General features: G+C 43.2%; 1 protein-coding gene and 1 pseudogene across 1 annotated transcript in view; one reads left to right on the forward strand and one right to left on the reverse strand.

The window, feature by feature from the left end:
• The window catches only part of ANKDD1B (ankyrin repeat and death domain containing 1B), a gene marked incomplete at its 5' end in the record, with an annotated part of 67,310 nt that overhangs the window by 20,911 nt on the left and 18,595 nt on the right, over positions 1–27,804 (reverse strand). Inside the window, 7 exon segments of the mRNA XM_045162169.1 lie at positions 2,329–2,424; positions 4,898–4,996; positions 9,770–9,868; positions 14,917–14,962; positions 14,964–15,013; positions 15,769–15,831; positions 15,833–15,871. Of these exon segments, the coding sequence (XP_045018104.1) occupies positions 2,329–2,424; positions 4,898–4,996; positions 9,770–9,868; positions 14,917–14,962; positions 14,964–15,013; positions 15,769–15,831; positions 15,833–15,871 (492 nt within the window).
• On the forward strand, positions 26,563–27,622 carry LOC102398027 (annotated as a pseudogene).

Genomic DNA, 27,804 nt, shown 5'->3' on the forward strand with positions numbered 1-27,804 from the left:
CCAAGCAAGAGTGCTAGAGTGGGGAGTCATTGGCTTCTCTGAGCCTATATATAGTTAGGCTATATAATCCATGGGGCCAGCAAAGAGTCAGACACGATTAAAGTACTTCCCTGCTTTAGTGAATGAAAGTAAGATTGTTAAGATCTGTATCTTTTCCGTTGGTTTGGGGGGATTATTGTATAATCCCTAGTGATTAAAGTAAAAATGTATGCATGTTATCTTTAGTCAGTTCGTTTTGTCAATGAGTCGGTTCTTTACATCAGGAGGCCAAATTACTGGAATTTCAGTTTCAGCACCGGTCCTTCCGATGAAAATTCAGGACTGATTTTCCATAAGATGGACTGGTTAGATTTTCTTACTAAGAGACTCTCAAGAGCTTTTCCCGACACGTTAATTAAAAAGCATCAATTTTTCAGTGCTCAGCCTCCTTATATAGCTCAATTCTCAAATCTATACATGATTATTGGGAAAAGCATGTGTTTGACTAGTGGACCTTTGTTGGCAAGGTTAGTGTTTCTGCTTTGTAATATGTTGTCCAGGTTGGTTATATCTTTTCTTCCAAGGAGTGAGCATCTTTTAATTTCATGGCTGCAGTCACCATCTGCAGTGATTTTGGAGCTCCCCCCCCCCCCTCCATATATTTGCTCTGAAGTGATGGGAGCAGATGCCATGACCTTCATTTTCTGAATGTTGAGCTTTAAGACAACTTTTTCACTTTCCTCTTTCACTTTCATCAAGAGGCTCTTTAATTCTTCATTTTCTGCCAGAAGTGTGGTCTCATCTGCATATCTGAGATTATTGATATTTCTCCCACAATCTTGATTCCAATTTGTGCTTCATCCAGTCCAGCATTTCTCATGATGTACTCTGCATATAAGTTAAATAAGCAGCGTGATAACATACAGCCTTGACCTACTCCTTTCCCTATTTGGAACCAGTCTGTTGCTCCATGTCAAACTGTTGCTTCTTGATCTGCATACAGATTTCTCAGGAGGCAGGGAAGGTGGCTTCCCATCTCTTGAATAATTTTTCCACAGTTTGTTGTGATCCCCACAGTCAAAGGCTTTGGTGTAGTCAATAAGGCCGAAGTAGATGTTTTTCTGGAACTCTCTTGCTTTTTCGATGATCCAATAGATGTGGGCAATTTGATCTCTGGTTCTTCTGCCTTTTCTAAATCCAGCTTTTCTAATCACAAGTGATTAATGAGAAAGCATATGTTTATTTTCCCCATTTGAATACCAGACCACCTGACCTGCCTCTTGAGAAACTTATATGCAGGTCAGGAAGCAACAGTTAGAACTGGACATGGAACAACAGACTGGTTCCAAATAGGAAAAGGAGTACGTCCAGGCTGTGTATTGTCACTCTGCTTATTTAACTTATATGCAGAGTTCATCATGAGAAACACTGGGCTGGAAGAAGCACAAGCTGGAATCAAGATTGCTGGGAGAAATATCAATAACCTCAGATATGCAGATGACACCACCCTTATGGCAGAAAGTGAAGAGGAACTAAAAAGCCTCTTGATGAAAATGAAAGAGGAGAGTGAAAAAGTTGGCTTAAAGCTCAACATTCAGAAAATGAAGATCATGGCATCTGGTCCCATCACTTCATGGCAAATAGATTGGGAAACAGTGTTAGACTTTATTTTGGGGGGCTCCAAAATCACTGGGCAGATGGTGACTGCAGCCATGAAATTAAAAGATGCTTACTCCTTGGAAGGAAAGTTATGACCAATCTAGATAGCATATTCAAAAGCAGAGACATTACTTTGCCAACATAGGTCCATCTAGTCAAGGCTATGGTTTTTCCAGTGGTCATGTATGGATGTGAGAGTTGGACTGTGAAGAAAGCTGAGCGCCAAAGAATTGATGCTTTTGAACTGTGGTGTTGGAGAAGACTCTTGAGAGTCCCTTGGACTGCAAGGAGATCCAACCAGTCCATCCTAAAGGAGACCAGTCCTGGGTGTTCATTGGAAGGACTGATGCTAAAGCTGAAACTCCAATACTTTTCCACCTCATGCAAAGGGTTGACTCATTGGAAAAGACCGAGATGCTGGGAGGGTTTGGGGACAGGAGAAGAAGGGGACGACAGAGGATGAGATGACTGGATGGCATCACCAACTCAATGGACATGAGTTTGAGTAAACTCCGGGAGTTGGTGATGGACAGGGAGGCCTGGTGTGCTGCAGTCCATGGGGTTGTAAAGAGTCAGACACAACTGAGTGACTAAACTGCACGAATTCTAATACTGCCTCTCAAGGCTTTCATCCAACAGGGAGGACTCAGCAACCAGCTCAGTTAAACAGAGTGAAATCCATGGACTGACCTTGTAAACAATCTTCAAGTTACAGCCAGCCTTCAGCAGAGTTTCAAGTTCCACATTTCCAAAATCAGCAGCTACATGCAAAGGAGTCTGCAGCCTCTGCCATGAGAAATTTCAAAAATATAATTCAAGCATGTTAAAGAGAGAAGAAAGTTGCATAATGAAAAGACACAGGAAAGCAAAGGTGTCCTCCACAGGCATAAGGGAAAACAGATAAGCTAACTTATTTTTAAACGGGAACAGGAGATATTAATTGCTGTTTATTTATAACAATGAAAGATTGAAAGGAAGTTACATGCTTAATAAGGAGACGTATGAGATAAATTATGGTATATACACATATTGGAAAAGTAGGCCATCACAAACGATTTTTTAAAATAATTTCAATAAGGGATACCTACAGTAGTAAGTTCATAGAGATACAGCAAAATGGTATGTCAAGGAGGAGGGAATAAGGAACTACTGTTTAACGAGTATGGAGTTTCAGTTTGGAACGATAAAGCTCTGGAGACAGTGTGAGAGTTATGTACATGGTCAATATGCTTAATGCCACCAAACTGTACACTTAGAAATGGTTACAATAGTTAAGTTTTATCGTACATCTATTTTTCCAGAATAAAAAATAATTTCAGAGATTCGTAAAAATGAAAAAGTGCTTGTAACATTTAAAACCTTAGGGAAAAAACACTATCTAGCTGAGCTCAATTTATATATAAAAATAGAGAAAGAGAAGAAAATGCGTTGGTGATGTTAAGAATGATAACATCTAGATGGAGGGATTAGAGGTTATTTTTATTGCCTTCTTGATGCTTTTCTCTATTTTGCAAATTCCCTACATTATAGTGTATAAAAGGAGTGTCAGCTTTTAATTCCTTTCTGAAATAACTATTTTCCTACAAAAAGGACAAGAGTGTCTCAGAGAAATAGATGAAATCACAAGAAAATCACCCATCTTATACCTCCCACCAAAAGAAATTCTGATGTGAAGACATTTCTAAAATATTAACACAGAAAGGAACACTGGTTGCGACCCAGCTCAACTCCTAAACCGGAGGGAGGAAGCGACTCCCTCAGTCTCACACAGCTGCAGGACCATCTAGTCCAGGACTCTTCCTCCTAGCGCACAGGGCCAGCCTGCTTGGGATGTTAACAGAATTAATATCAAAAAGCTTTCACTAAAGACGCACTTTAGGTGGCAGTGTGCCCCTCTGGAGGCTCATTACCTAAGATATGGAACTTACGCTGACAGACTGATCAAAAGTCTATACCAACATGGAGCAGAGACAAGCGTCACACACCAAATACTCACAAAACCTCCCTACGGCAAAACTGCTAGAAGTCTAGAGGGCAGGAAATGCACCAAAATATTAAGAGAGCTCTCTTTCTTTGGGGGGATTAGAACCACATTGTAAGTTTTTAGCTTATTTATGTTTTCTTACTTTTATACACTGTGTATATTCTTAGTCTAACAAAAACCATCAATAATGAAGAATTTGATACCCTGGGTGGCAGTCTAGCAAGCTGGAGTACAGCTAGTGAAACCAGAACCACTTGTGAGTTCTGTCCATGTGGAGAGAAAGATGCTGCCCATATGAAAAGATCTGGGGCATTAACATAGCTGAACACACATGCGTGTTTAATAACAAGGGGGATTTTTCTTTCCCTCACTTTTGGGATAGTAAAAGACCAGGGAGGGAATGGTCCCTGGGGAAGGAAGGGACGGACAGGGAGTTAAGTCCCCATTCACCTCAGGGCACCAGTGACCTCACAGGTTGGACCTGGAGCAGAGATGGGCATCAGTGCTCTGGCTTCACAGATGAGGAAACCGAGGACTACCCAGTGGGTAAGTTCAGGCATCCTCACCAATCATGGCTGCTCCTGACCTTGGAGGGGGCAGCCAGGAAGGAGGGAGAGGTCCCGAGGCTCATGGGTTAAGACCCCTCTCTCTCAGAGTTTTCCTTCCCATTCCTGGCCTCTGGAGGAGTGCAGCCCGTCCCACAGCAGGGCCCAGTACAGACAGCACCCACCCCCATCCTCCTAATTCTTCCGCCTCAACGTTTCCATTTCTAGCCAGTGATGGATGCCTTCTATGGAGCATTTGGTTCTGCTCCAATGACTGAATTCATGGTGATTTAAAAAAATTTTTTTTTCAAGAGGTCTCTTTTGCCTTTGGGCAAAAAGAAGATACATTCATTTACTGTCTGTCATACAGAAACAAAGCTTCCTTCTGGGGGAAAAGAGTTCCCTGCCAACTACAACATTTCACAATGGGGGAGTAGTTTTTGATTTAAAGAGGCTCTGGTGATTTACTGCCGAGCTACAGTTTATCTGTCTGAAGCACTGGGCCTGTTAAACATGAACAGTTTAATAATGCACTGGCTGAATCCCAGTTGTGCATTTGAAAAAGACAGAATATGTGTGTGCAGGTGGGAGTGAGGGTGAGAGGAGGAAAAGGATAAAAAATAAATGTGCCTGTTCCTCCCAGGAACCTTGAACTTGATCAAAACTACCCCTAAACACATTGAGTTGAAACAAGAAAATTGACTCTCCAGGTCCTGACTTGCTGGCTTACCTGATTTAAGATATCAGTGTCATGCTGTGCACTTAACAAGCTGTTCACCACTGTGCCATGGTTGTTGAGAACAGCTAAATGAAGAGGGGACGCCTTAGGCTGCAGAAACAAATGACAATGTCAAATTCAAAAAATTCTGGCTTCAACATTCAGATCAAAAAGTGACTCATTTCAGTAGACAATCCCCTGAACACTGACAGTGCCCAGCGTGGTGGTGAGTCCTTCATTAAGTCTTCAGCAATCATTTGCCTGCCAAGGCCGCACAGCTAACCTGCTCACCAGCAACCCGCCCTCCTGCATCATTTATTCTAGAACTTGATTCTGAGCACCTACTATTAGCCAGGCTCTTTTCAGGACGCTAGGGGTTCAGTCAGCATCCCGAAAAAGAGCCTGGCCTATGAATGAATGGAAACTATGGCTTTTCCAGTAGTCATGTATAGATGTGAGAATTGGACCATAAAGAAGGCTTTCACTGAAGAATTGATGCTTTCTAACTGGGGTGCTGGAGAAAGCTCTTGAGAGTCCCTTAGACAGCAAGATCAAATCTGTCGGTCCTAAAGGAAATCAGACCTGAATTTTCATTGGAGGGACTGATGCTGAAGCTGAAGCTCCAATACTTTGGTCACCTGATATGAAGAGCTGACTCACTGGAAAAGACCTGATGCTGGGAAAGACTGAGGTCAGGAGGAGAAGGGGATGACAGAGGATGAGACGGTTGGATGGCATCACTCATTCAGTGGACATGAGTTTGAGAAAACTCTGGGAGATAGTGAAGGACAGGGAAGCCTGGTGTGCTGCAGGCAATGGGATCACAAAGAGTTGGACACGACTGAGCAACTGAACAAGAACAAGGGGTTCAATGGTGAACGTGGCACAGCCTCAGCAATCTTTCATTGAGTAGAGAAAGTAGACATTGATTTTTTTTAAGTCACAAAATAAATATACGGTTACTAATTGTGTTAAGTACCTTGGAGGAAAACTGCAGAATAGTAAGATAGCATATGTTGGGGTGGGCTGAGGGCCAAACTTTCCGGAGGGCAGAAAAAAACTTTCCTGAAGAACTGACGTCTGAGCTCAAATATGTAGACCAAGAAACTACTGAATAGCTTAATTGCAGGACTTCGCAGAGCCTTCAAAGAGCTAAAGTGCAGTGGGAGTAACCACAAGGAGGAAATAGCAGTCATATTCCGTATTTCCTAACTTGCCTTGAACTAGGGCTTTTTCTCCCTAGAGCGGGCTATGGACTAACACCCCCTCTCCTAGGGTATGGTCCGTGCTCAGCCCTCCCACCTATGTAGTCTGACCACCGTGTATTCACAAGCCCCGAAAGTCTGCTTTCCTCCCACTTTGCGGCTACAATGCCTGTCTTCCAGCCACGCACTAGTCACCTCCACCGCGGGCTCCTTACCAGCTCTGGCAAGCTCAGGGCCTGCCTCCACACTCACAAACAGCCTCTTGCTGCCTTACTCCCACCCAGCTGTCCTACTCCCACCCAGCTGCCCCTGGTCCCGGGGGCTCAAGAGAAAACACCTCCCTGGGGGTGGACAAGGCAACTGCAAGGAGGGAAAAGGCGAGGAGAACACAGCTAAGGTGTGAGAGTGAGGTGAGGGGCATCTAGTGGGGAGGGGCGGGGTTGGGGCACAGGGAAGACAGAGCAGCAAAGAGGATGCAGTGAGACCCTGTGGACCACAGAAGCTGAGCTGAGAGGAGAGAGAGTGGAGAGAAGGGGTGCAGATGCCTCGAGGGTGGGTGCAGAGGACGGGGCGCAGGGCTGCTCAAGCAGAGACAATGACGTTAGTCTGCATCAGGAAGGCACATACAACACATCCTCCTAATGGTACCTCTCCACACTCACGGCCCCAACAGTTCAGTTCAATTCAGTTTAGTCGCTCAGTCGTGTCCAACTATTTGGGACCCCATGGACTCCAGAATGGAGAAGGCAGTGGCACCCCACTCCAGTACTCTTGCCTGGAAAATCCCATGGACAGAGGAGCTTGGTACGCTGCAGCTCATGGGGTCACTAGGAGTCGGACACGACTGAGCGACTTCACTTTCACTTTTCACTTTCATGCATTGGAGAAGGAAATGGCAAGCCACTCCAGTGTTCTTGCCTGGAGAATCCCAGGGATGGGGGAGCCTGGTGGGCTGCCATCTCTGGGGTCGCACAGAGTTGGACACGACTGAAGCGACTTAGCAGCAGCAGGACTCCAGAATGCCAGGCCTCCCTCCATCAGCAACTCCCAGAGCTTGCGCAAACTCATGTCCATTGAGTCAGTGATGCCATCCAACCATCTCATCCTCTGTCATCCCCTGCCCCTCCCACTTTCAATCTTTCCCAGCATCAGGGTCTTTTCGAATGAGTCAGCTCTTCACATCAGGTGGCCAAAGTATTAGAGTTCAGCTTCAGCATCAGTGCTTTCAATGAATATTCAGGACTGATTTCCTTTAGGATGGACTGGTTGGATCTCCTTGCAGTCCAAGGGACTCTCAAGAGTCTTCTCCAACACCACAGCTCAAAACTATCAATTCTTCAGTGCTCAGCTTTCTTTATAGTCAACTCTCACATCCATACAGTTAACACTCTCATATCCCCAACAGTTAATACTGTTTAAAAACACTAGGCTGACAGCTTTTCATTCACAACCACCCCAGCAGTTAGGTCTTCTATTCCACACTTTACATACTGAGAGAGTCAATTCCTAGGCAGGTTGATAAGAAGTCCAGGTCCCTGAGGAGGAGAGAAGGGCCTGGGGCTCTTGAAGAGGAGATAGGGGCCTGGAATTCTCAAGGAGGAGGAAAGGACAAAGTCTTTTTTTTTTTTCTCAAGGAGGAGGAAAGGACAAAGTCTTTTTTTTTTTTTTCTCTCTCTCTCTACATTCCTTAGTCTTAGTCACATAAAACTTTTTTTCTTTAAGCCCAGAACTGATGATTACACAACAAACAACTCAGTTTAAACTCTGTACTAAGGATTATATCGAAGAAGGCAATGGCACCCCACTCCAGTACTTTTGCCTAGAAAATCCCATGGACGGAGGAGCCTGGTAGGCTGCAGTCCATGGGGTCGCTAGTCGGACACGACTGAGCGACTTCACTTTCACTTTCCACTTTCATGCATTGGAGAAGGAAATGGCAACCCACTCCAGTGTTCTTGCCTGGAGAATCCCAGGGACCGGGAAGCCTGGTGGGCTGCTGTCTCTGGGGTCGCACAGAGTCTGACACGACTGAAGCGACTTAGCAACAGCAGCAGCAAAGATTATATAACAACAATGTATCTTGCTTGACGACAGTTTCTCCTTGAAAACCTTCTGACTAATCCTGATACCTTAAAATGTATATCATGGGAGTGGGTCTAGTAAGATCTTTACAACCTTGAGGCATTCTTTTGATTCACTGTGAGTGAGTGAGTGAAGTCCTCAGTCTGACTCTTTGCCACCCCATGGACTGTAGCCTGCCAGGCTCCTCCATCCATGGGATTCTCCAGGCAAGAATACTGGAGTGGGTTGCCATTTCCTTTTCCAGGAGATCCTCCCGACCCAGGGATTGAACCCAGGTCTCCCACATTGTAGGCAGATGTTTTTAAAAAGTATATAACTCCCTTGCTGACATTAGCAAGGGGGTCACTCTCTGCCCCCTTCTGATGTCTATGTCAGAAGCTTTCTCTGTCCCTTTTTATACTTTAATAAAACTCTGCTACACAAAAGCTCTTGAGTGATCAAGCCTGGTGCCTGGTCCAGAAGCTAAATCTTCTTCTTTGGAGATCCTGAATCACCTAAGCCATCAATTCAGAGGTTAAATCACCTCCTGAGGCAACTGAGCTAGGAAGTAGAAGAGACAGGATTCAAACCCAGATCTTCCTGACTCCAACATCAACACCAGCCTCCTTCCCACAGGGGTAGATGGATGGAAGAAAGGTGTAGTGATTGAGCAAAGAATGCAGCAGTACTCAGAGGAAGAGGAAAGGAGGGGCAGACGGGACCTAAAGCTGTGTGCATCAGACTGTCCAAGGGTAGGCAAGGGCAGTCGGAGACAGATGGGGTGGAGGGGCAGGCTTTCCACACAGACCTCTTCTGCTCTGGGAGGACCTGGTCTCTATGACACCAAGCATGAAAAAAAAAGAACAGATCCCTAATCCCAGTGACACAGGGAGGGCCCTTCCTGCTGGGACTACCAGCCTTGCTGTGGCCCCAAACCCTCCTGAGAAACAGGAGGCATCCTTGGATAGACCAGACAAATTCAGAGCCTCTCGTGCCACTCTCCAAAAACTACCAATCCTGGTTTAAATCACATCCCTTCTCTCCAGTTAATACAATAAATAGCAATGGCTTAAACAAGATCAGAGGAAAGAATATTCTCCCAGGAGAAATGAAAGTAGAGTGAAAAATAGCATCTAATTCCAGCACAGATGGCCTTTGTTAATTCTGCCAGGGCCAACTTCAGAAAACCTAAATCAGTACAAATGACTGACTTTCAAAAGAAAAACAAAATCGGTCAGCGAAGGGGGAAAAATAATCCTTCTCCTTCCTATTAACAGCAGCGTCATAATTTTCCCAGACTGATAAATTTAATACAAGAATGGCATCTCCAGACATTTGAGAAAGTTTAACTGCGGCAAATATAAATATTTAAAACACAAAGATTTCATTTTGTTCAGGAACTGCAACACCTTTCTAAAATTCAGCCCTCGGATTCTATTTCTCATGATTAAAACTCAGTCTGCAAAAGGAGTTGGTCAGCCCTCCCATAAAGAATTCCTCCTTTGTGGTCACCTGTTCCTCCCCTACCTCTCCCCAGCGTATCTGCAAGCAGCATCTTACAGCACAGCCAAGCCTCACAGAGCTGGGATCAAAGTCCATGTTATCGTAATAGACTCAATTCCATCTTCTGGTGCAGATCAACGTTCTCATTGAGAAGAAAGCTGACAAGTGATGTATGGCCATTCCGGGTTGCTGTCTGCAAAGCACTGATATTGATCTGTAAGAGACAGGTGGAGAGAGAAGGCAGGGAGGAATTCCCATTAGAATCCAGCATGCTTTCTGGTGTTCTTCATGGTTATTAATGAATACAATGAAACCGTATGACTCTTTTAAAGAGAAAATCCAATGTGTTTCTTATTATTGGGTGGGGGGTGCTCTTTGCTGCTTCTAGGTAAAGAGTTAGGTCCTAGGCATGCCTCAGGCAAATATGAGCTAAAGCCAGGAAGTACCAAGTGAACTGGGGCCAAATCTTCTCTCTATATACCCTGCTAACCCTCTCCTTGAGCCAGAAGAAATGAACTTGCTATTGGCCCAGAAATGTCTCAACCCTCTTTCATTCGGGTTACTAGTAACTGTCCCCTTGCAGGTACCACCTCAAAACAGCATGAAAGTGTTGGTGGCTCAGCTGTGTCCAACTCTTTGTGATCCCACGGACTGTGGTTCACCAGGCTCTTCTGACCATGGAATTCTCCAGGCAAGAATACTGGAGTGGGTTGCCATTTCCTCCTCCAGGGGATCTTCCTGACCCAGGGATCAAGCCCACGTCTCCTGTGTCTCCTGCTTTGCAGGGAGATTCTTTATCACTTGGCCACCTGGGAAGCCCCTGATTATCCCATCCTCCTGCAAAAGTCCTTGCAAGAAGAAAAGCTTAAAGATAATAGTGTATGGTTCTAAGCCGCTGTGCTTTGGGTTGGTTGGTTTTAAAGTGATAGGCAAGTGGAACAAATACTCACAGAATTGATACACACTCCGACCAATGGGAATCTAGCTTGAGCTGATACTAAATGCCTAAATGACCTTGAATAAATGGCCTCTCAAGGATGGGCCTCTATGTCTTCCTCTGTGACAATAACAGAACCACCTATATTATTAGTTTTCTATTGCTGCAAATAACAAATTGCCACAAATGTAAGTGCCTTAAACAATACAGATGTATTATCTTACAGTTCTAGAGGTCAGAAGTCTGAAATGAGTCTCACTGAGTGAAGAGAAAGGCCTATAGGGAGGCTTTCAGGAGAATCCATTTCTTTGCCTTTTTCAGTCTGTGGAAGCCACATACCCCTTGGCTCTCAGCCTCCTCCTTTACCTTCAAAGTCAGCAATGGGGTGCTCAGTCCTCCTCATGTTGCATCCCTCTGACCTCCCTGCTGGCCTCATTCTTCTGCTTGAAAGGACCCTTGTGATTATATTAGGCCCACCTGGATAATCTCGTTGTAGGGTCAGATGATGATCAACCTTAATTCCCCTTCGCTCTGTAACTTCACAAACTCACAGGTTCCCAGGATCCTAATGTGGACCTCTTTGGGGGGCTGTTATTCCGGCAACCACAGCATCCTACCTCTTTTCCTGAAACCATCACAGTACTTGGGAAATACATGAGCTAGTAAAGGTGTGCAATGATCTTCACTATCATCTCAATAAAGCCACAAAAATTTATTGAGCACTTATTATGTATCAGACCCTATGTTAAATAGTGGGGGTGTGCATATGATTAGACTGACAATACCTCTGACGTTACATTCCAGTAGGGGTGGACAATCAATTGATATATAGATCGGTAGACTGGTAAATCAGTAAATCAACAGATTTAGAATAAATCCATCTATTAGATTCTAGATGTTATTAGAAGAATAATATCAGCTAGTGGTCATGAGCATGCTACAGTGAGAAGTGAACATAGTGTGACTGGATGATTATTTTCCAGTGAGTGATCAAGAAAACCTTCTTGGATAGGGTAACATCTAGACTGAGATCAGAATGGTAGGAAATGCCCCCTAATGGAAGGATATGATGCAGAAACAGGTTTGTAAAGAGCCCGAAGCCAGGAACCCAAAGACCTGTAGGGGCCTGTGGCATCTCATCCACGAGACACAACAGGCACAGAGTGTATGACCTTCAGACTTTTTAAGCACCAAAGAAATATTTGAAATCTTAACAACAACAACAAAAAAACAGTTGGTTCCAAATGCCAAAAGAAAACCACAAAATTGAAGTGAATAAATATTTAATCAACATAGTAATACCTCATTGATTGTTAAATGCAATATTCATAAAGTATTCAAACACTTTGAACACTGTAAACAATTTGCAGGTTAAATTTTTTCACCTCCCTCAAATTTTCAAATATGAACAGAGTTCTAAGAAATCAATCATAAATTCAGTTCAGTAGAGTTCAATCACTCAGTCGTGTCCAACTCTTTGCGACTCCATGAATCGCAGCACACCAGGCCTCCCTGTCTATCACGGACTCCCGGAATTCACTCAGACTCATGTCCATCGAGTTAGTGATGCCATCCAGCCATCTCATCCTCTGTCGTCCCCTTCTCCTCCTGCCCCCAATCCCTCCCAGCATCAGAGTCTTTTCCAATGAGTCAACTTTTCGCAGCAGGTGGCCAAAGTACAGGAGTTTCAGCTTTAGCATCATTCCTTCCAAAGAAATCCCAGGGCTGATCTTCAGAATGGACTGGTTGGATCTCCTTGCAGTCCAAGGGACTCTCAAGAGTCTTCTCCAACACCACAGTTCAAAAGCATCAATTCTTTGGCGCTCAGCTTTCTTCACAGTCCAACTCTCACATCCATACATGACCACTGGAAAAACCATAGCCTTGACTAGATGGACCTTTGTTGGCAAAGTAATGTCTCTGCTTTTCAATATGCTATCTAGGTTGGTCATAACTTTTCTTCCAAGGAGTAAGTGTCTTTTAATTTCATGGCTGCAGTCACCATCTGCAGTGATTACTTCCTTATTTCCATAATAAAAAAAACTGAACAAAACCTAAATGGCCAGGAGCTAAAGAAGGGTTAAAGGCATTTTGGAAAGACCCTAAAAATATGCATGCATCAGAACACAAAGAAAACTCAAAGGAAAACATATCAGATGTTCATAAGATAATCCTTTCAGTGTAGAGAAAATATGAAAATTGCTATTTATGTTTATTTTTATCTCAATCTTTAAAATGTATATTTCTGGCATATGTTTTATAATATACTGATATAATGATAAATGCACCTGTGATACTGCACATGCTCACATTTTCTTTACTGATACGAGTTTGCTACCCAGAATGTTTGGAGAGCACCACACTCAAGCCTAGTCCCATGAGTCACTCCATGGTCTGGCAAGGGCCTACGTCCGAAAACAGAGGCAGCCCAAGACCGTATGTACATTACGGGCTTCATCCAAAGGATTAATAGTATCACTAGATACTTTGTGCAAATAAAATCTATCACAGTCTACAAGTACAGTTTGTTAGACTTAAAGACTTTTCTTCAATGTGCCCTAACTCAAAAATAGCTAAAAGGTGGATTAAATCCAAGTGCACAAATTCCAGTGGTAAAGTATTAGAACAGAAAAGGGCCAGCATGACTAAGACTCTAAATCCTATGGCTATAGGACTGGATCTCTATATTTGTGAAGGTCAATCAGGGCTAAGAGTTTTGCTGGGTGAATCTAGTTCTCCTTGAGTTTCTCACGCATCATTCACAACTTTTATTCAAGAAGATCACATTCCTAGGATCTAGGATCTTCATAAAGTTAAAGCACTTCAATCTGATCATCACTACTATGAAGTCCAAGAGGACTCCACTCACCTGGGTCTCCAAACAGCCAGCTCCAAAGGCGTGGACCCAGAGGTTAAAAAGTGACCTCCCAGAGCAGATGGCTCACGCGTCTGCCTCCGCAGCCGCAGCCTCTCCGCTGAACCCAGGCCTGCTTTCTATCTCCCCCGTCCCCTCACCTGAGTAAGCCCCTCCCACAGTGTCTCGGGAGGGCCCGCCCACTCCCTGCTGACTGAGGCGCTCCCCCTCCTCCCCTCCTCTCTTCCTCTACAGCTCAGAGATGGGCACCCCACCGTCCTGGGAGTGCAAGCCAGGGAGCTGCGGGGCAGAAAGTCTCCCCTCTCCCCAGCCCCTGCTCACAAGTCCTGTGACCTCTACCTCCTCCTCCCACCTCAGCCTGTGTGCTGCCCCTGAGAGCCTGGGTGACAGGTGCCCAATAGCCCTTGCCCCGGTCATTTCCGGTCACCTGAAGGGACGCCCCGCCTCCAGCTTTCCAGGCCCCAATCCTCCCTTCAGAGCACAGCGTCAGTGTCCTGCCCCCGCCCGCGAGGGCTCCCACCGCTGTGTGCCGCCTGAAACCCTCCCGGGTCTCTGCTCCTCCCATTGCTCCACCCCAGCCGTCCTCAGTTTAGGTGCGGTCATTCCCAGTACTCACCGTGCTTTTTCATGCCTCAGTTCCCTTACTCGGGCTCAGTCTCCTGGTACCAGTGTTCACTAGAATGCCGAGAGCCACATAATATATCACCTCCTCTCTGAGGTCTGTAGCATTTCTGAAACAGATTTTCCTTTGTGTTCCCACAGCACACTGCATATACATCTATTAGTGTATTTAACCCAATATAATATTTATTGTATGCCCTTCTTGCCCTGTAGGCTTCCAGAATAAGAAAACACTCTACCTAGCAGGGTTCAGTCATGGTTCGGTCACTAAGTCACGTCTGACTTTTGGGACCCCAGGCACTGTAGCTTGCCAGGCTCCTCTGTCCTCCACCATCTCCCAGAGCTTACTCAAATTCAGGTCCAGCAGTCGGTGATGCTCTCTGCCTCATACTCTAACCATCATCCAGAGTACACATTAAATATTTTTTGGTGAATAAGTGAATGGATTAACAAATGAACCGCTGTGAGTTCCTTTAAAGAAAAAGGGAGGAATCTTTCTGCATCACCTTTTACACCCTGTGGGCTTCCCTTATGGCTCAGCTGGTAAAGAACCAGCCTTCAATGCGGGGGACTTGGGTTCTATCCCTGGGTTGGGAAGATCCCCTGGAGAAGGCAAAGATACCCACTCCAGTATTCTGGCCTGGACAATCCATGGACTGTGTAGTCCATGGGGTCGCAAAGAGTTGGACATGACTGAGCGACTTGCACTTCACTTTGCACCCTGTGGCACAAACACTTTTGTTTGCCCCCTATTCCTTTCTCGAAAGCCCTTCTCCTCACTCTTCCTCTTCTGCACCGCATGCTCACCTGTATGAGCCCCTGCACATGCCTCATTGATCTCATGTATTTCTGGTGACTGGGTGAGCAGCACTGGACACAGGGCTGTGATTACGCTTTGCTGTGAGGTGCAGGGCAGCGCTCCCCCCCTGCAACAGAGACCCCATCAGGAGAGCTTCCCAGGAACATGCGCACCCACAGGCAGGGCTGCAGAGTGGCTTCCAGGGGCAGGGGTCACAGTGGATAAAGCTATGGCTCCAGTACTGGCCATGTTTTCCATAGTTTTAAGTGAAATTCATACTTTTAAAGTTTTAAATTGAAAATACATAGCTGTTTGAATGTGAAGGGAACATACCATCCATGTTTCTTTTTTTTTTACCTTTGCTGCTAATCTGCTAGTAAAAAGTGGAATAATGCAAGTAATTGTATATAACTTTTGGGAAGGCAAACTGTTGCAAGACTTCTGGGAGGTAGTTTTAGCAATATTATACCGAAGGATTTTACAGTGTACAGCACTCTTTGACCCACACTTTCACATCTAGGAATTGCTCCTTAAAAAAAGCATCAAAGACGTGTGCAAGCACATGGACGTCCACTCAGTGTTTCCTTCCCTGGTCAGGTGGGGCTGGAGTCCCCAGAAGATCTCAGGGGAAGAAAAGAGCAACTGGAGCTGACAGAAAATTCCATGTAGTCCTCTGATTTCAGACATTTATGGAGCAAAATTGGTAATTTGGACAGTCCACTGAAAAACTGGGTTGATTTCATTGGGATATCCCATGATCTTTCCAACTGTAGTAACAAGTGAAGAACTCGACTGCTCACCAGAATGCCATTGCCAAATCTATACCTCAACTTCCACTTCCCTTTCTCTAGTCCTTGGTGAAAAAATAAAATTCCATCTCACCTTGTCCTTTTCTGCAGTATGCAGATTAAGGAAGATAAGTTTTTCTATCATTTTGACGTGGCCACTCCCTCTCTGCTGCCAAAAGAAATGGTTTTCTTCCCTTCTGAAAATCAGTCACAAACGCCAGTATTATTACAAACTTCTTGAACACACGAGACAACTGGCCAAGTGGGGAGCATTTTGAGGGGGGCAAGGAGGCCAAGGCAGTGATTCTGGTCATGGCATTCTGGGCTCTTCTTAGGGGCAGGTCATAACAACCTCTCTCACTTCAAACCAGATCCAGTTCTGAGTTTTCGCCCCAAACTCCATCAGCACAGAATCATTTTCATGGGGGCAGAGAGGTACATTCAGACACGGTCTTTCCAAAGCATCTGGGGAGGCCCCACCTCACAGCCAGACTATCTTCCCTTTCAAATGGAACATTTTTACCAACTTTATGCATTTATGCAACAGGTCTTTCACTCAACTATTTATTGAGAAGCTGATTTTGTGCCAGACCTCATCTGAGTCACTTGCATATCACTCAGTAAGCCTTGCCTCACTGATAAAAATGCTTGAAGCAGAAGTTCTCCAGGGTTTAATATTTACATGACTCATTGAGACATGAAAGAAAGAAAGTGAAGTCGCTCAGTCATGTCCGACTCTTTGCGACCCCATGGACTATAGCCTACCAGACTCTTCTGTCCATGGGATTTTCCAGGCAAGAATACTGGAGTGGGTTGCCACTTCCTTCTCCAGGAGATCTTCCCGACCCAGGGATTGAACCCGAGTCTTCTGCATTGTAGGCAGACACTTTACCATCTGAGCCACCAGGGAAGTCTTGACATGACAAGTCTTGTCTTGAGACATGACATTGTATCAACTGCTTCTTTTCAGGCCCTTCCTGCTTGTTAATGGGGCTTCCCTGGTGGCTCGGATGCCTGCTCGTATACTTATCTTTGACATTCACTAAGGATCAACAGGAAAACTCTTGAGAACAGGTCTGTATGATGTAGGATGGAGAAATTAGGAATTATCCAGAGAATACAGCTTAAGAGAGATGTTTAAGTGCGATTTGTTAGGGAGGAAAGTTCAAGGGTAGAATCTTCCGATTATGGTAATTTCTCCAACTTTGCACATTGCAAAGGGAGACTGCATTTTCGATAGCCAAAACGTCATTTGGCTATTGAAAGAACAGTGAAACACCTATAGAAAAACTCAATTTTCTAACCTGAGATATTTAAAAGCAGGAAAACCAGTTGGGGTGGCCAACTTGGTGGGCAGCAGAAGTATTTTCGTCAGCTAAAGAAAACATTCACAAATTGACCTGCTATGTTGTTAACCAAAAGCTTAGCAAGATGTTTGAAATGTTAAAAGCAAGACGAAAGACACTTTATAAGAAGTTCCCTGAATCTGAGATTTGTTATCTGATCTCCTGCTAATGTAAGATAATAAAAAGTAATGGTCACTGTTTGCTTGAGATAATAGCTCATGATTCTCCAACAACTCAAGGAAAAAGGAAGGAAAAGTGCTAAAATAATAAATGGCTTCCAGAAAAGTATGTATGGATCAGTCCTATGGGACTCTATACATGCCAGAGTAACAAACAGGCACCAAAAATTCACCTTATTTATATTTTTGAGCCAGATATGTTGCCAATTAGACCTATATCTCTAGCCCTTCAAAGTCTGAAATCCTGTCCTCATTAAATCACCAAGAAAGGAAAAAGCAAAAAGACAGAGAATGCTTGGGGCCCACTTTTGCTGCTTGTGAGATTAGATCCGTAATTGGAGATAAAGCTCTAGTCTTGAGCCACAAACTGGTGTTTAGTCAGTAAGTCATGGCCAACTCTGTTTGAATCCATGGACTATAGCCCACCAGGCTCCTCTATCCATGGGATTTCCCAGGCAATTATTGGAATAGGTTGCCATTTCCTTCTCCAGGGGATCTTCCCCACCCAGGGATCATCTCCTTCATCTCCTACTTGGCAGGTGGATTCTTTACCACTGAGCCACCTGGGAAGCCCCATGAGCCATCAACAGCTTTTGGGAAATGACAGAATGATTGTGTCCAGCTTATACAAATACCTGCAGAGAGTGCCAACAAAGGTCCATATAAACCAATCACAAAAAGAAAGATGAGAAACGCTGATTATATACTAGATGAAAACATTTAGTCATACATTCTTACAAATTAGTCACTCATTTATTCAACAACTCTTAACAATTATTAAGCATTTTTATATATATCTATATATCTATATATATATATATATCTCAGATATTGTCCTAAGCAAAAGTGGCCAAGATAAAAAATATGACACCCTATCCTCAGGAAGCTCAGAGGCCATTAAGGAAGATGAGCAAATATGCAAGTGATTGTAATGAAATGCAATAACCAAATTGGTGATATGTGGGGGTACGTAACTCAGTTTGAGTTTGTGCCTGTGGTTGGGGAGGCAGGTGATAAGAAATGGTGGCTAATGCCCTGGAACAGAAGAAAAGAAGTCACTGCACTCAGAGATGCCCAAAGTATGGTTTCTCCTCTGGCATTCACAATTCATCTGAAGTTCCTCCAAGTCCAGATGCAGCTTACCGATCAGGAGTCATTTTTATCATAAGCAATGCTGCTTAGTAAGTTAATATTGTACTTTTGTTTGTAGAGACACAGAGCCAGAAAGTTAACTAAGGTTTAAATTCTCATGCAGAAAGGAAAGGCGATTTGTTAGCCCTTTATGCACAAAGGGCATGAATAACACGTGATGGTGTTCTGTCTGCGTGTGGACATTTGCTGCTTGTGTCTTTGCTTTTCCTTGGGAGAACCGCTCCCCTGCCCCTCTCCCTGCCAACACACACACACACACAACCATTAATTTAGCCCATTTACTGCTGTCAATGGCCAGGCTTTACCTGCCACGATCATATAACCCATGGTCACAGGAATTGGTTCAGGATTGGGCACATGTTTCAGGCAGGGCCAAACAGAATTATTGTGATTTATATATTTGATGATAAATATAAATATTTATATATTTGGTGAATATTTGATGAGGGAGAAATTTTCTTTCTTATGAATCAAAATCCATAACACTATTCATAAGAATTTAAACTTGAGGCTGCTAGCAGCCATCCTTCCCACTATGTGGAGAGTATGCTTATCAGTAATGCCCACAGAGGGACTTCCCTTGTGGTCCAGTGGCTAAGACTCCATGCTCCCAGTGCAGGGAGCCCGGGTTCCATCTCTGGTCAGGGAACTAGACCCCACATATTGCAACTAAGAGTTCACATGCTGCAAGTAAAGATCTCACATATTGCAAATAAGACCCGGCACAGCCAAATAAACAAATACTTTTTAAAAAATGCCAACAGAGACAGCCAAGAGTTGGGCGGAAGCTGAATCTAGCCATGCCTGCAGCCAGTGAGATACACCCTCAAACTCTTTAGTTAGGAGTTCATAAACTACCTTCAATGTTTATTCCAGATTAAACTGGATTTTTGTCACTCATAAAAGAAAGAATTCTCACTAATACATATTTAGCAATCTGGGGGAAAACACTGCTGGAAATATTAGGAGTCTCTTCAACCTTAAAATGGCCTTACTATTTTATCCTTGGTTGCTACAAAGTCTTGCATTTCTGCATGGTTAAAGTGACAGAGGACCCACCCACAGAGAAAGTCTAGTCTGATAAGTGGGAGTTTATCAAAGATAAAACATTTTTCCTCCCTAACAAAACAGCCATTGCTTCGAACTTTGGATGCTCTTTAAAAAATGTTATCATCAAAAAAAAAAAGTGAAAGCCAAATTACACAAAATAAGGACATTTAAAGTAGTCTGTATCTTATAAACATATCAAAAGGTAGCATAAAGAAAGATCAGCTGACAGTAAAATGAGATACAAATCTTTTCTCCCATCTCTAGCACATATTCTAAGCAAAATAAGAAGTTTGAAAACGTGAGGTTTTTTTAATATAGTTTATTGTGTCTACTTTCATTTTTTAACCACCCAACCCTTTTAAATTATGTTCGAGTGGGCCTCCACCCAGCGCAGCAGTCTCCAAGGACGGAGACTGTCCTCACTGTAAGGCAGGGAGATTTTCCCGCCTGGAGGACTGTGGAGCCTGGTGTCAGCGCCTCAGGCTTCAGACCCCAGACAACCACAACCCAGTATCCTAAATCCCTTTCTTAATTAGCAAAAATGAGAAGGGTTCAGAATTTCTGTTCCTTTTTTTTTTCCCTGTATTAGCTTAATGTGTACTTAACCTAATATGTCTTAATTCAATGCATTTAAATTGTTTGCACATGAATAAGTCTGAGGCGTTGCAGTTATTCATTAAAATTATTTTTCATTTTTAAGTTTACTGCAGGGTTATTTGCGGAGAAGGCGATGGCACCCCACTCCAGTACTCTTGCCTGGAAAATCCCATGGACGGAGGAGCCTGGTAGGCTGCAGTCCATGCGGTCGCAAAGAGTTGGACACGACTGAGCGACTTCACTTTCACTTTTCACGTTCATGCATTGGAGAAGGAAATGGCAACCCACTCCTTGCCTGGAGAATCCCAGGGACGGGGGAGCCTGGTGGGCTGCCGTCTGCGGGGTAGCACAGAGTCGGACATGACTGAAGTGACTTAGCAGCAGTAGCAGGGAAGCCTTGCGTGCTGCAGTCCATGGGGTCACAAAGAGTCAGACATGACTGAACAACTGAACAACAAATATATATATATATATATATATATATATATATATATATACACACACACATGTATAGTGATTTCCTTTACTGTAGGGTAGAAACTAATACAAAATTGTAAAGCAATAAAAATTAAATAAAGATTCAAAAAGCAATAAAAATTAAAATAAATAAAGTAATAATATAAGCAAGTTGGGTTTTCCAGTGGACTGAAAGTCTGTGTCACCTCCCACCAAATTCATATGTTGAAACCCTAAACCCAGTGTGATGAATTAGGAGATGGGGACTTTGAGAGTAATTAGGCCATGAGGGTAGCGCCCTCACAGATGGGATTAGTGCCCTTATAAATAAGAGGAGGCCAGAGTGCTAGCTGGCTCTCTTTTCTGCCCTGTGAGGATACAAGAAGTCAACAGTCTGCAACCTGGAGGAGGGTCCTTACCAGAACCAGCCCTGTGCTGGCATCCTGACTCAGACTTACAACCTCCAGAACTGTGAGAAAGAAGTCTCCATTGTCACCCGGTTTATAGTATTTTGTCATAACAGCCTAAGACAAATTTATCCCAGAAATGCAAAATTGGCTCAACATTTGGAAATCAATCAATGTTACTCACCACATTAATAATTTAAAAGAAAAAAGCACATGATCATCCTAATAGATGCAGCAAAACTTAAGTAAACACAGAGTATAAGCAAATACTCGGTAAAAGTTATCCAATACTTAAAAGAAACATTGTATTCAATGCAGAAATATTTAAAAGCATTTCTTTTAAGGTCAGGCATAAGAAAAAGAGGTCCACTATCATTTCTACTTCATATTATATAAGATCAACATTGTATACGCTAACTGTTCAATAATAAAAGAGAAAAAAATATCAGAAAAGAAGTTTTTAAAAATTGTGTAGTTAGATAGTAAATTCAAATTATGAAAACTCCTTGGTGGTCCAGTGGTTAGGATTCCACCCTTTCACTGCCAAGGGCTGGGGCTTGGTCCCTGGTTGGGGAACTAAGATCTCACATGCCAGGCAGTATGGCCAAAAATAAATAACGTATTTAATTAAATAAATAAATTCAGATCCCATAGGATTTTTTTTTTAAGATTTTTTTTTAATGTGGACCATTTTTTGTCTTTATTGAATTTGTTATAATACGGCTTCTGTTTTACCTTTTTTCTTTTTGCCATGAGGTATGTGGGATCTTAGCTTACCATCAAGGATAGAAACCTGCATTCCTTCCTTGCATTGGCAGAAGTCTTAACCACGGGACCACCAGGGAAATCCCCAGTAGGAATTTTCATGGAAATCAAAAGGCTATTCTAAACATTTTTGGAAGAACAAAGGATAGCCAAGTTACTCCTGAAAAGAAAACCAAAGAGAGGGATTAAGCCTACCACTTTCACATCTTATTATAAATCCACAGGAATTAAGATGTGTGATATTAGCTCAGGGATAGATAAGTTGGACCCACAGAACAGAATGGAGAGCCCAGAGTGTTTACAACGTTGATTATGGTAACGATTTCACGGGTCTGTACTTAACTCCAGACTCATCAGGTTGTACATCTTAAACATGTGCAGCTTTTTGTAGGTCAATCATACCACAGTAGCATGGTTTGAAGAAAAAAACAGTGAGCACAGAAACATCCCCACTCTCGCGAGGAAAGCTGGTGTCCGCCAGAGCTCTCACTGCAGATCAGTGGGGAAGAGACAGCAATAAATAAACAGTGCTGGGCGATGGTCGGAAATAAAAGTGACCCGCACTTCACACCATGTAAGTCCCTTACATACAAATGAGTTCCATTCTGAGAGCACGTTCGTTTAAGTCCAGTTTGTTCATAAGTCCAGCAAAGTTAGCCTAGGTACCCAACTAACACAGTTGGCTATATAGTACTGTACAACTGAAGTGACTTAGCAGCAGCAGCAGCATATAGATTTATAACATTTTCCACATGAATAATACATAACAAAACAAAAAATAAAGAAAACATTTCTAATCTCACAGTATAGTACCATGAAAAGTATGCTAGTTCCGGCTACATCACCGCTGCTGTTACATTTGCTTCCGGACATCCTGGGCTGAAACAAAGCTACTGTACTACTTACTGTACTCTACATAGCACTATACAGTAAAGTGCACAGAAGCACAACCATCTGTAGAGGACGCACACACATGACAATGTACGCCAGACACGTGAGCTAACGTATGTGACTGGACATGTAAACACACATTTGCCTCTTTGAAAGTTCACAACGTGAAGGTTCATATGTAGAGGACTTACTGCACAAAAATTCAGTTCCAGAAGAATCAAGAACTTAAATATGAAAAGCATAACTTTAAAAGATACAGGACTTCCTTGGTGGCCCAGCGGTTGACTCCCCACCTCCACTGCAGGGGGCACAGGTTTAATTCCTGGTAGAGGAAGTTCTGTACTGCCCTGGTGGCTCAGATGGTAAAGAATCTGCCTGCACTGTGGGAGGCCTGGGTTCAATCCCTGGGTTGGGATGATCCCCTGGAGGAGGGCATGGCAAACCACTCCAGCATTCTTGCCTGGAGAATCTCTATGGGCAGAGGAGTCTGGCGGGCTATAGTCCATGGGGCCACAAGGCTCTGAACATGCTGAGCAACTAAGCACAGCACACAGAGGAAGCTCTGCATACTGTGCATTGTGGCCAAAAAGAAAAGAGAAAAATTATATATATATATATAAAAAATATAAAGATACAGAATTTAATAACGAGGCAAAGAATTATTAAACACACACAAAAGCACAAAATCAGAATACAATTTTTTAAAATAAGATCAATCTGACAATATTAAAATTTAGACCAGTTCACCAGAAGAGACTAAAAAAATCGGACAGGGAAGCCTTAAACTGGGAGAAGGAAATTGCACCACATAACCAGCAAAGAGTATGTATTTAGACTCTGGAGGACGTCCCTGGTGACCCAGTGGTTAAGAATGCGCCTGCCAATGCAGGGGCTCAGGTTCCATCCCTGGTCTGGGAAGATTCCACATGCCATGGGGCAACTAAGCTTGTGTGCCACAGCTACTGAGTCTGTGCTCCAGAGCCTGCAATTCACAACATCTGAAGCCAGCATGCCTGAAGTCAGTGCTCTGCAACGAGAGAAGCCACCGCAATCAGAAGCTGCAACAGCAGAGTAGCCCCCTGCTCACAGCAACTAGGGAAAGCCCAAGTGGCAATGAAGACCCAGTGCAGCCATAAATAAATAAAAAGAAAAGTCTTACTTAAAAAATAAAGTCTCTAGAGTCTGGAGTCTCTATCAAAAACTACAACCACTTAGAAAATGACATTGCATCAAAAGACAAGTACATGCATTCATGGAAGAGATACCATGAATGCCCAAAACGCCTTTAAAAAGATGTTCAACCTCATTAGTAATTAAAGAAATGTACCTTAAAACTATGATATAATAACTTTTTGACTACCAGATGGGCGAAATTTAAAACCTGAATATACCAAGGCCCAGTAAGGCTGAAAAACAATGGGAATATGCATAGGTCATTGGCGGAAGTGTAAATGGGTACACTTGCTTTGGGGACAAATTATTACACCTGCCTGCCCTAAGAAATCTGTGACTCCATTTCATTCTTAGGGAAAGAAAGCCTTACACAGTCTCAACAAGAAAAACATTATTCTAATAACCAAACCTGTAATAAGTAAAACAGACAATCCAGCCCTAAAGCCATGAAGGGAGAATAAGATCTATAGTCTATTATACTTTGAGCTGGCTTCTTTTTAGTTACAATCTGGTTGAGCTTTTAAAAAAAAAAAAAAAGTCCCAATTAAAACATTTCAATCATAAAATACACCCTGGACTTCAAACTTAATACAAAAGAAAAAACAATAACCACGTTTTCTTTCTGAAATTATTTAACTAACCAGCCCCTAAAATAATCAAAACCTCCATCAACTTCACACATAACTAACTGCTCATCAAGGAAGATTCAGTTCAGTTCAGTTCAGTCCCTCAGTCGTGTCCGACTCTTTATGACCCCATGAATCACAGCACACCAGGCCTCCCTGTCCATCACCACCTCCCGGAGTTTACTCAGACTCATGTCCATCGAGTTGGTGATGCCATCCAGCCATCTGTCATCCCCTTCTTCTCCTGACCCCAATCCCCATCAGGGTCTTTCCCAATGAGTCAACTCTTTGTATAAGGTGGCCAAAGTATTGGAGTTTCAGCTTTAGCATCAGACCTCCCAATGAACACCCAGGACTGATCTCCTTTAGGATGGACTGGTTGGATCTCCTCGCAGTCCAAGGGACTCTCAAGAGTCTTCTCCAACACCACAGTTCAAAAGCATCAATTCTTCAGCGCTTAGCTTTCTTCACAGTCCAACTCTCACATCCATACATGACCACTGGAAAAACCACAGCCTTGACTAGACGGACCTTTGTTGGCAAAGTAATGTCTCTGCTTTTCAATATGCTATCTAGGTTGGTCATAACTTTCCTTCCAAGGAGTAAGCGTCTTTTAATCTCATGGCTGCAATCACCATCTGCAGTGATTTTGGAGCCCAGAAAAATAAAGTCTGGCACTGTTTCCCCATCTATTTGCCATGAAGTGATGGGACCAGATGCCATGATCTTCGTTTTCTGAATGTTGAGCTTTAAGCCAACTTTTCACTCTCCTCTTTCACTTTCATCAAGAGTCCTTTGAGTTCCTCTTCACTTTCTGCCATAAGGGTGGTGTCATCTGCATATCTGAGGTTATTGATATTTCTCCTGGCAATCTTGATTCCAGCTTGTGCTTCTTCCAGCCCAGCGTTTCTCATGATGTACTCTGCATATAAGTTAAATAAGCAGAGTGACAATATACAGCCTTGACGTACTCCTTTTCCTATTGGGAACCAGTCTGTTGTTCCATGTCCAGTTCTAACTGTTTCTTCCTGACCTGCATACAAATTTCTCAAGAGGAAGGTCAGGTGGTCTGGTATTCAAATAAGGAAAACAAACATACGCTTTCTCATTAATCACTTGTGATTAGAAAAGCTGGATTTAGAAAAGGCAGAAGAACCAGAGATCAAATAGCCAACATCCACTGGATAATCAAAAAAGCAAGAGAGTTTCAGAAAAACATCTACTTCGGTCTTATTGACTACGCCAAAGCCTTTGACTGTGTGGATCACAACGAACTATGGAAAAATTGGTCAAGAGATGGGAATACCAGACCACCTTACCTGCCTCCTGAGAAATCTGTATGCAGGTCAAGAGGCACCAGTTAGACATGGAGCAACAGACTGATTCTAAATCAGGAAAGGAGTAGATCAAGGCTGTATGTTATCACCCTGCTTATTTAACTTATATGCAGAGTACATCATGTGAAATGCTGGGCTGGAAGAAGCACAAGCTGGAATCAAGATTGCTGGGAGAAATATCAATAACCTCAGATATGCAGATGACACCACCCTTATGGCAGAAAGTGAAGAGGAACTCAAAAGCCTCTTGATGAAAGTGAAAGAGGAGAGTGAAAAAGTTGGCTTAAAACAACATTCAGAAAACTAAGATCATGGCTTCTGGTCCCATCACTTCAGAGCAAATATATGGGGAAGCAGTCCAAGAATTTGGGGGGGGGGGGCTGGCTCCAAATTCGCTGCAGATGGTGACTGCAGCCATGAAATTAAAAGACACTCGCTCCTTGGAATAAAAGATATAACGTATTACAAAGCAGAAATACACTAACCTTGCCAACAAAGGTCCATCTAGTCAAACACATGCTTTTCCCAATAATCATGTATGGATGTGAGAACTGAACTATATAAGAAAGCTAAGCACTGAAAGACTGATGTTTTTTAACCAATGTATTGAGAAAGGCTCTTGAGAGTCTCTTAATAAGAAAATCTAACTAGCCCAAGTTTAAAGAAAATCAGTCCTGAATTTTCACTGGAAGGACTGGTGCTGAAACTGAAATTCCAATAATTTGGCCACTTGAGGCTAAGAACTGACTCATCGACAAGACAAACTGACTGAATTAAAGACAACATGTATACATTCTGACTTTAATAACTGGGGATTAACTCCGGTGCCCCTGCCGCCTGCGAAGCCGCCGCCACCGCACGACGCCCGCCGCCGCCCCTGCCGCCTCGGGACCGGCTGTATGGTTAGGCCACAATCTTCAATGAGTAGACATATTGCTCAGTTCTGTGGTGTTCTCGGTCACACATTTATGGAGTTTCTGAAGGGCAGTGGAGATTACTGCCAGGCACAGCACGACCTCTATGCAGACAAGTGAACTGCAGAAATTCATTACTGCTCAACCAAGAAGCACCCAAAAGACTGGTTAACCTGGACACAGAAGTGTTGAATTGAAATCCACAGAGCATTTTTATACAAGAGTTCTGATCTGGATGGGGTAAACCTCAGTGCACTTCCTTTCTATTGCCTCAGTATTACTGGATTGAAGAATTGCTGCTTCTTGTTAAGAGGTTCATTCATTCATTACTCCCAACTTCATACTTAAAAGCACTGAGAATTTCAAGTGGAGTATATTAAAGTTGACTGTGTTTCTTTGCATCATTTCTGTATTCAATTTTTTAAATTCTTTCATATCCCTATTGAGTGTTTTTTAACTAAATTAACATGGCTTGAATGAACCGCCCAGCTCCTGTGGAAGTTACATACAGGAACATGAGATTTCTTATTACACACAACCCAACTAATGCAACGTTAAGCAAATTTATAGAGGAACCTAAGAAGTATGGAGTTACCACAATCGTAAGAGTATGTGAAGCGACTTATGACACTACTCTTGTGGAGAAAGAAGGCATCCATGTCCTTGATTGGCCTTTGGATGATGGCGCACCAGCATCTAACCAGATTGTTGATGATTGGTTAAGTCTTGTGAAAATTAAGTTTCGTGAAGACCCTGGTTGTTGTATTGCTGTTCATTGTGTTGCAGGCCTTGGCAGAGCTCCAGTGCTTGTTGCCCTAGCATTAATTGAAGGTGGAATGAAATATGAAGATGCAGTACAGTTCATAAGACAAAAGCGGTGAGGAGCCTTTAACAGCAAGCAACTTTTGTATTTGGAGAAGTATCGTCCTAAAATGCGGCTGCGCTTCAAAGACTCCAATGGGCATAGAAACAACTGTTGCATTCAATAAAACCAGGGTGCATGATGCCATTGATTGGAAGTGGAACCTGAGACAGGATGGAATTTGTCGTACATAGCAGATAGCCCGGTTGACTTGGTGAATAAAGTCTGATGAAGCTTCCATAAGGAGTGTTGAAAAGCAGTTTTACCAGGCCATAGGCCTGGCAGAATTGTAGTCTCTGTTCAGATTATGATCAACCTATTTGGATACTAGTAAAGAATTCTTGCTGTTCAGCATTTAATATGTGCTTATAATTT

This window comes from Bubalus bubalis, chromosome 11, assembly GCF_019923935.1.
Source record: "Bubalus bubalis isolate 160015118507 breed Murrah chromosome 11, NDDB_SH_1, whole genome shotgun sequence".
Lineage (NCBI taxonomy): Eukaryota > Metazoa > Chordata > Mammalia > Artiodactyla > Bovidae > Bubalus > Bubalus bubalis.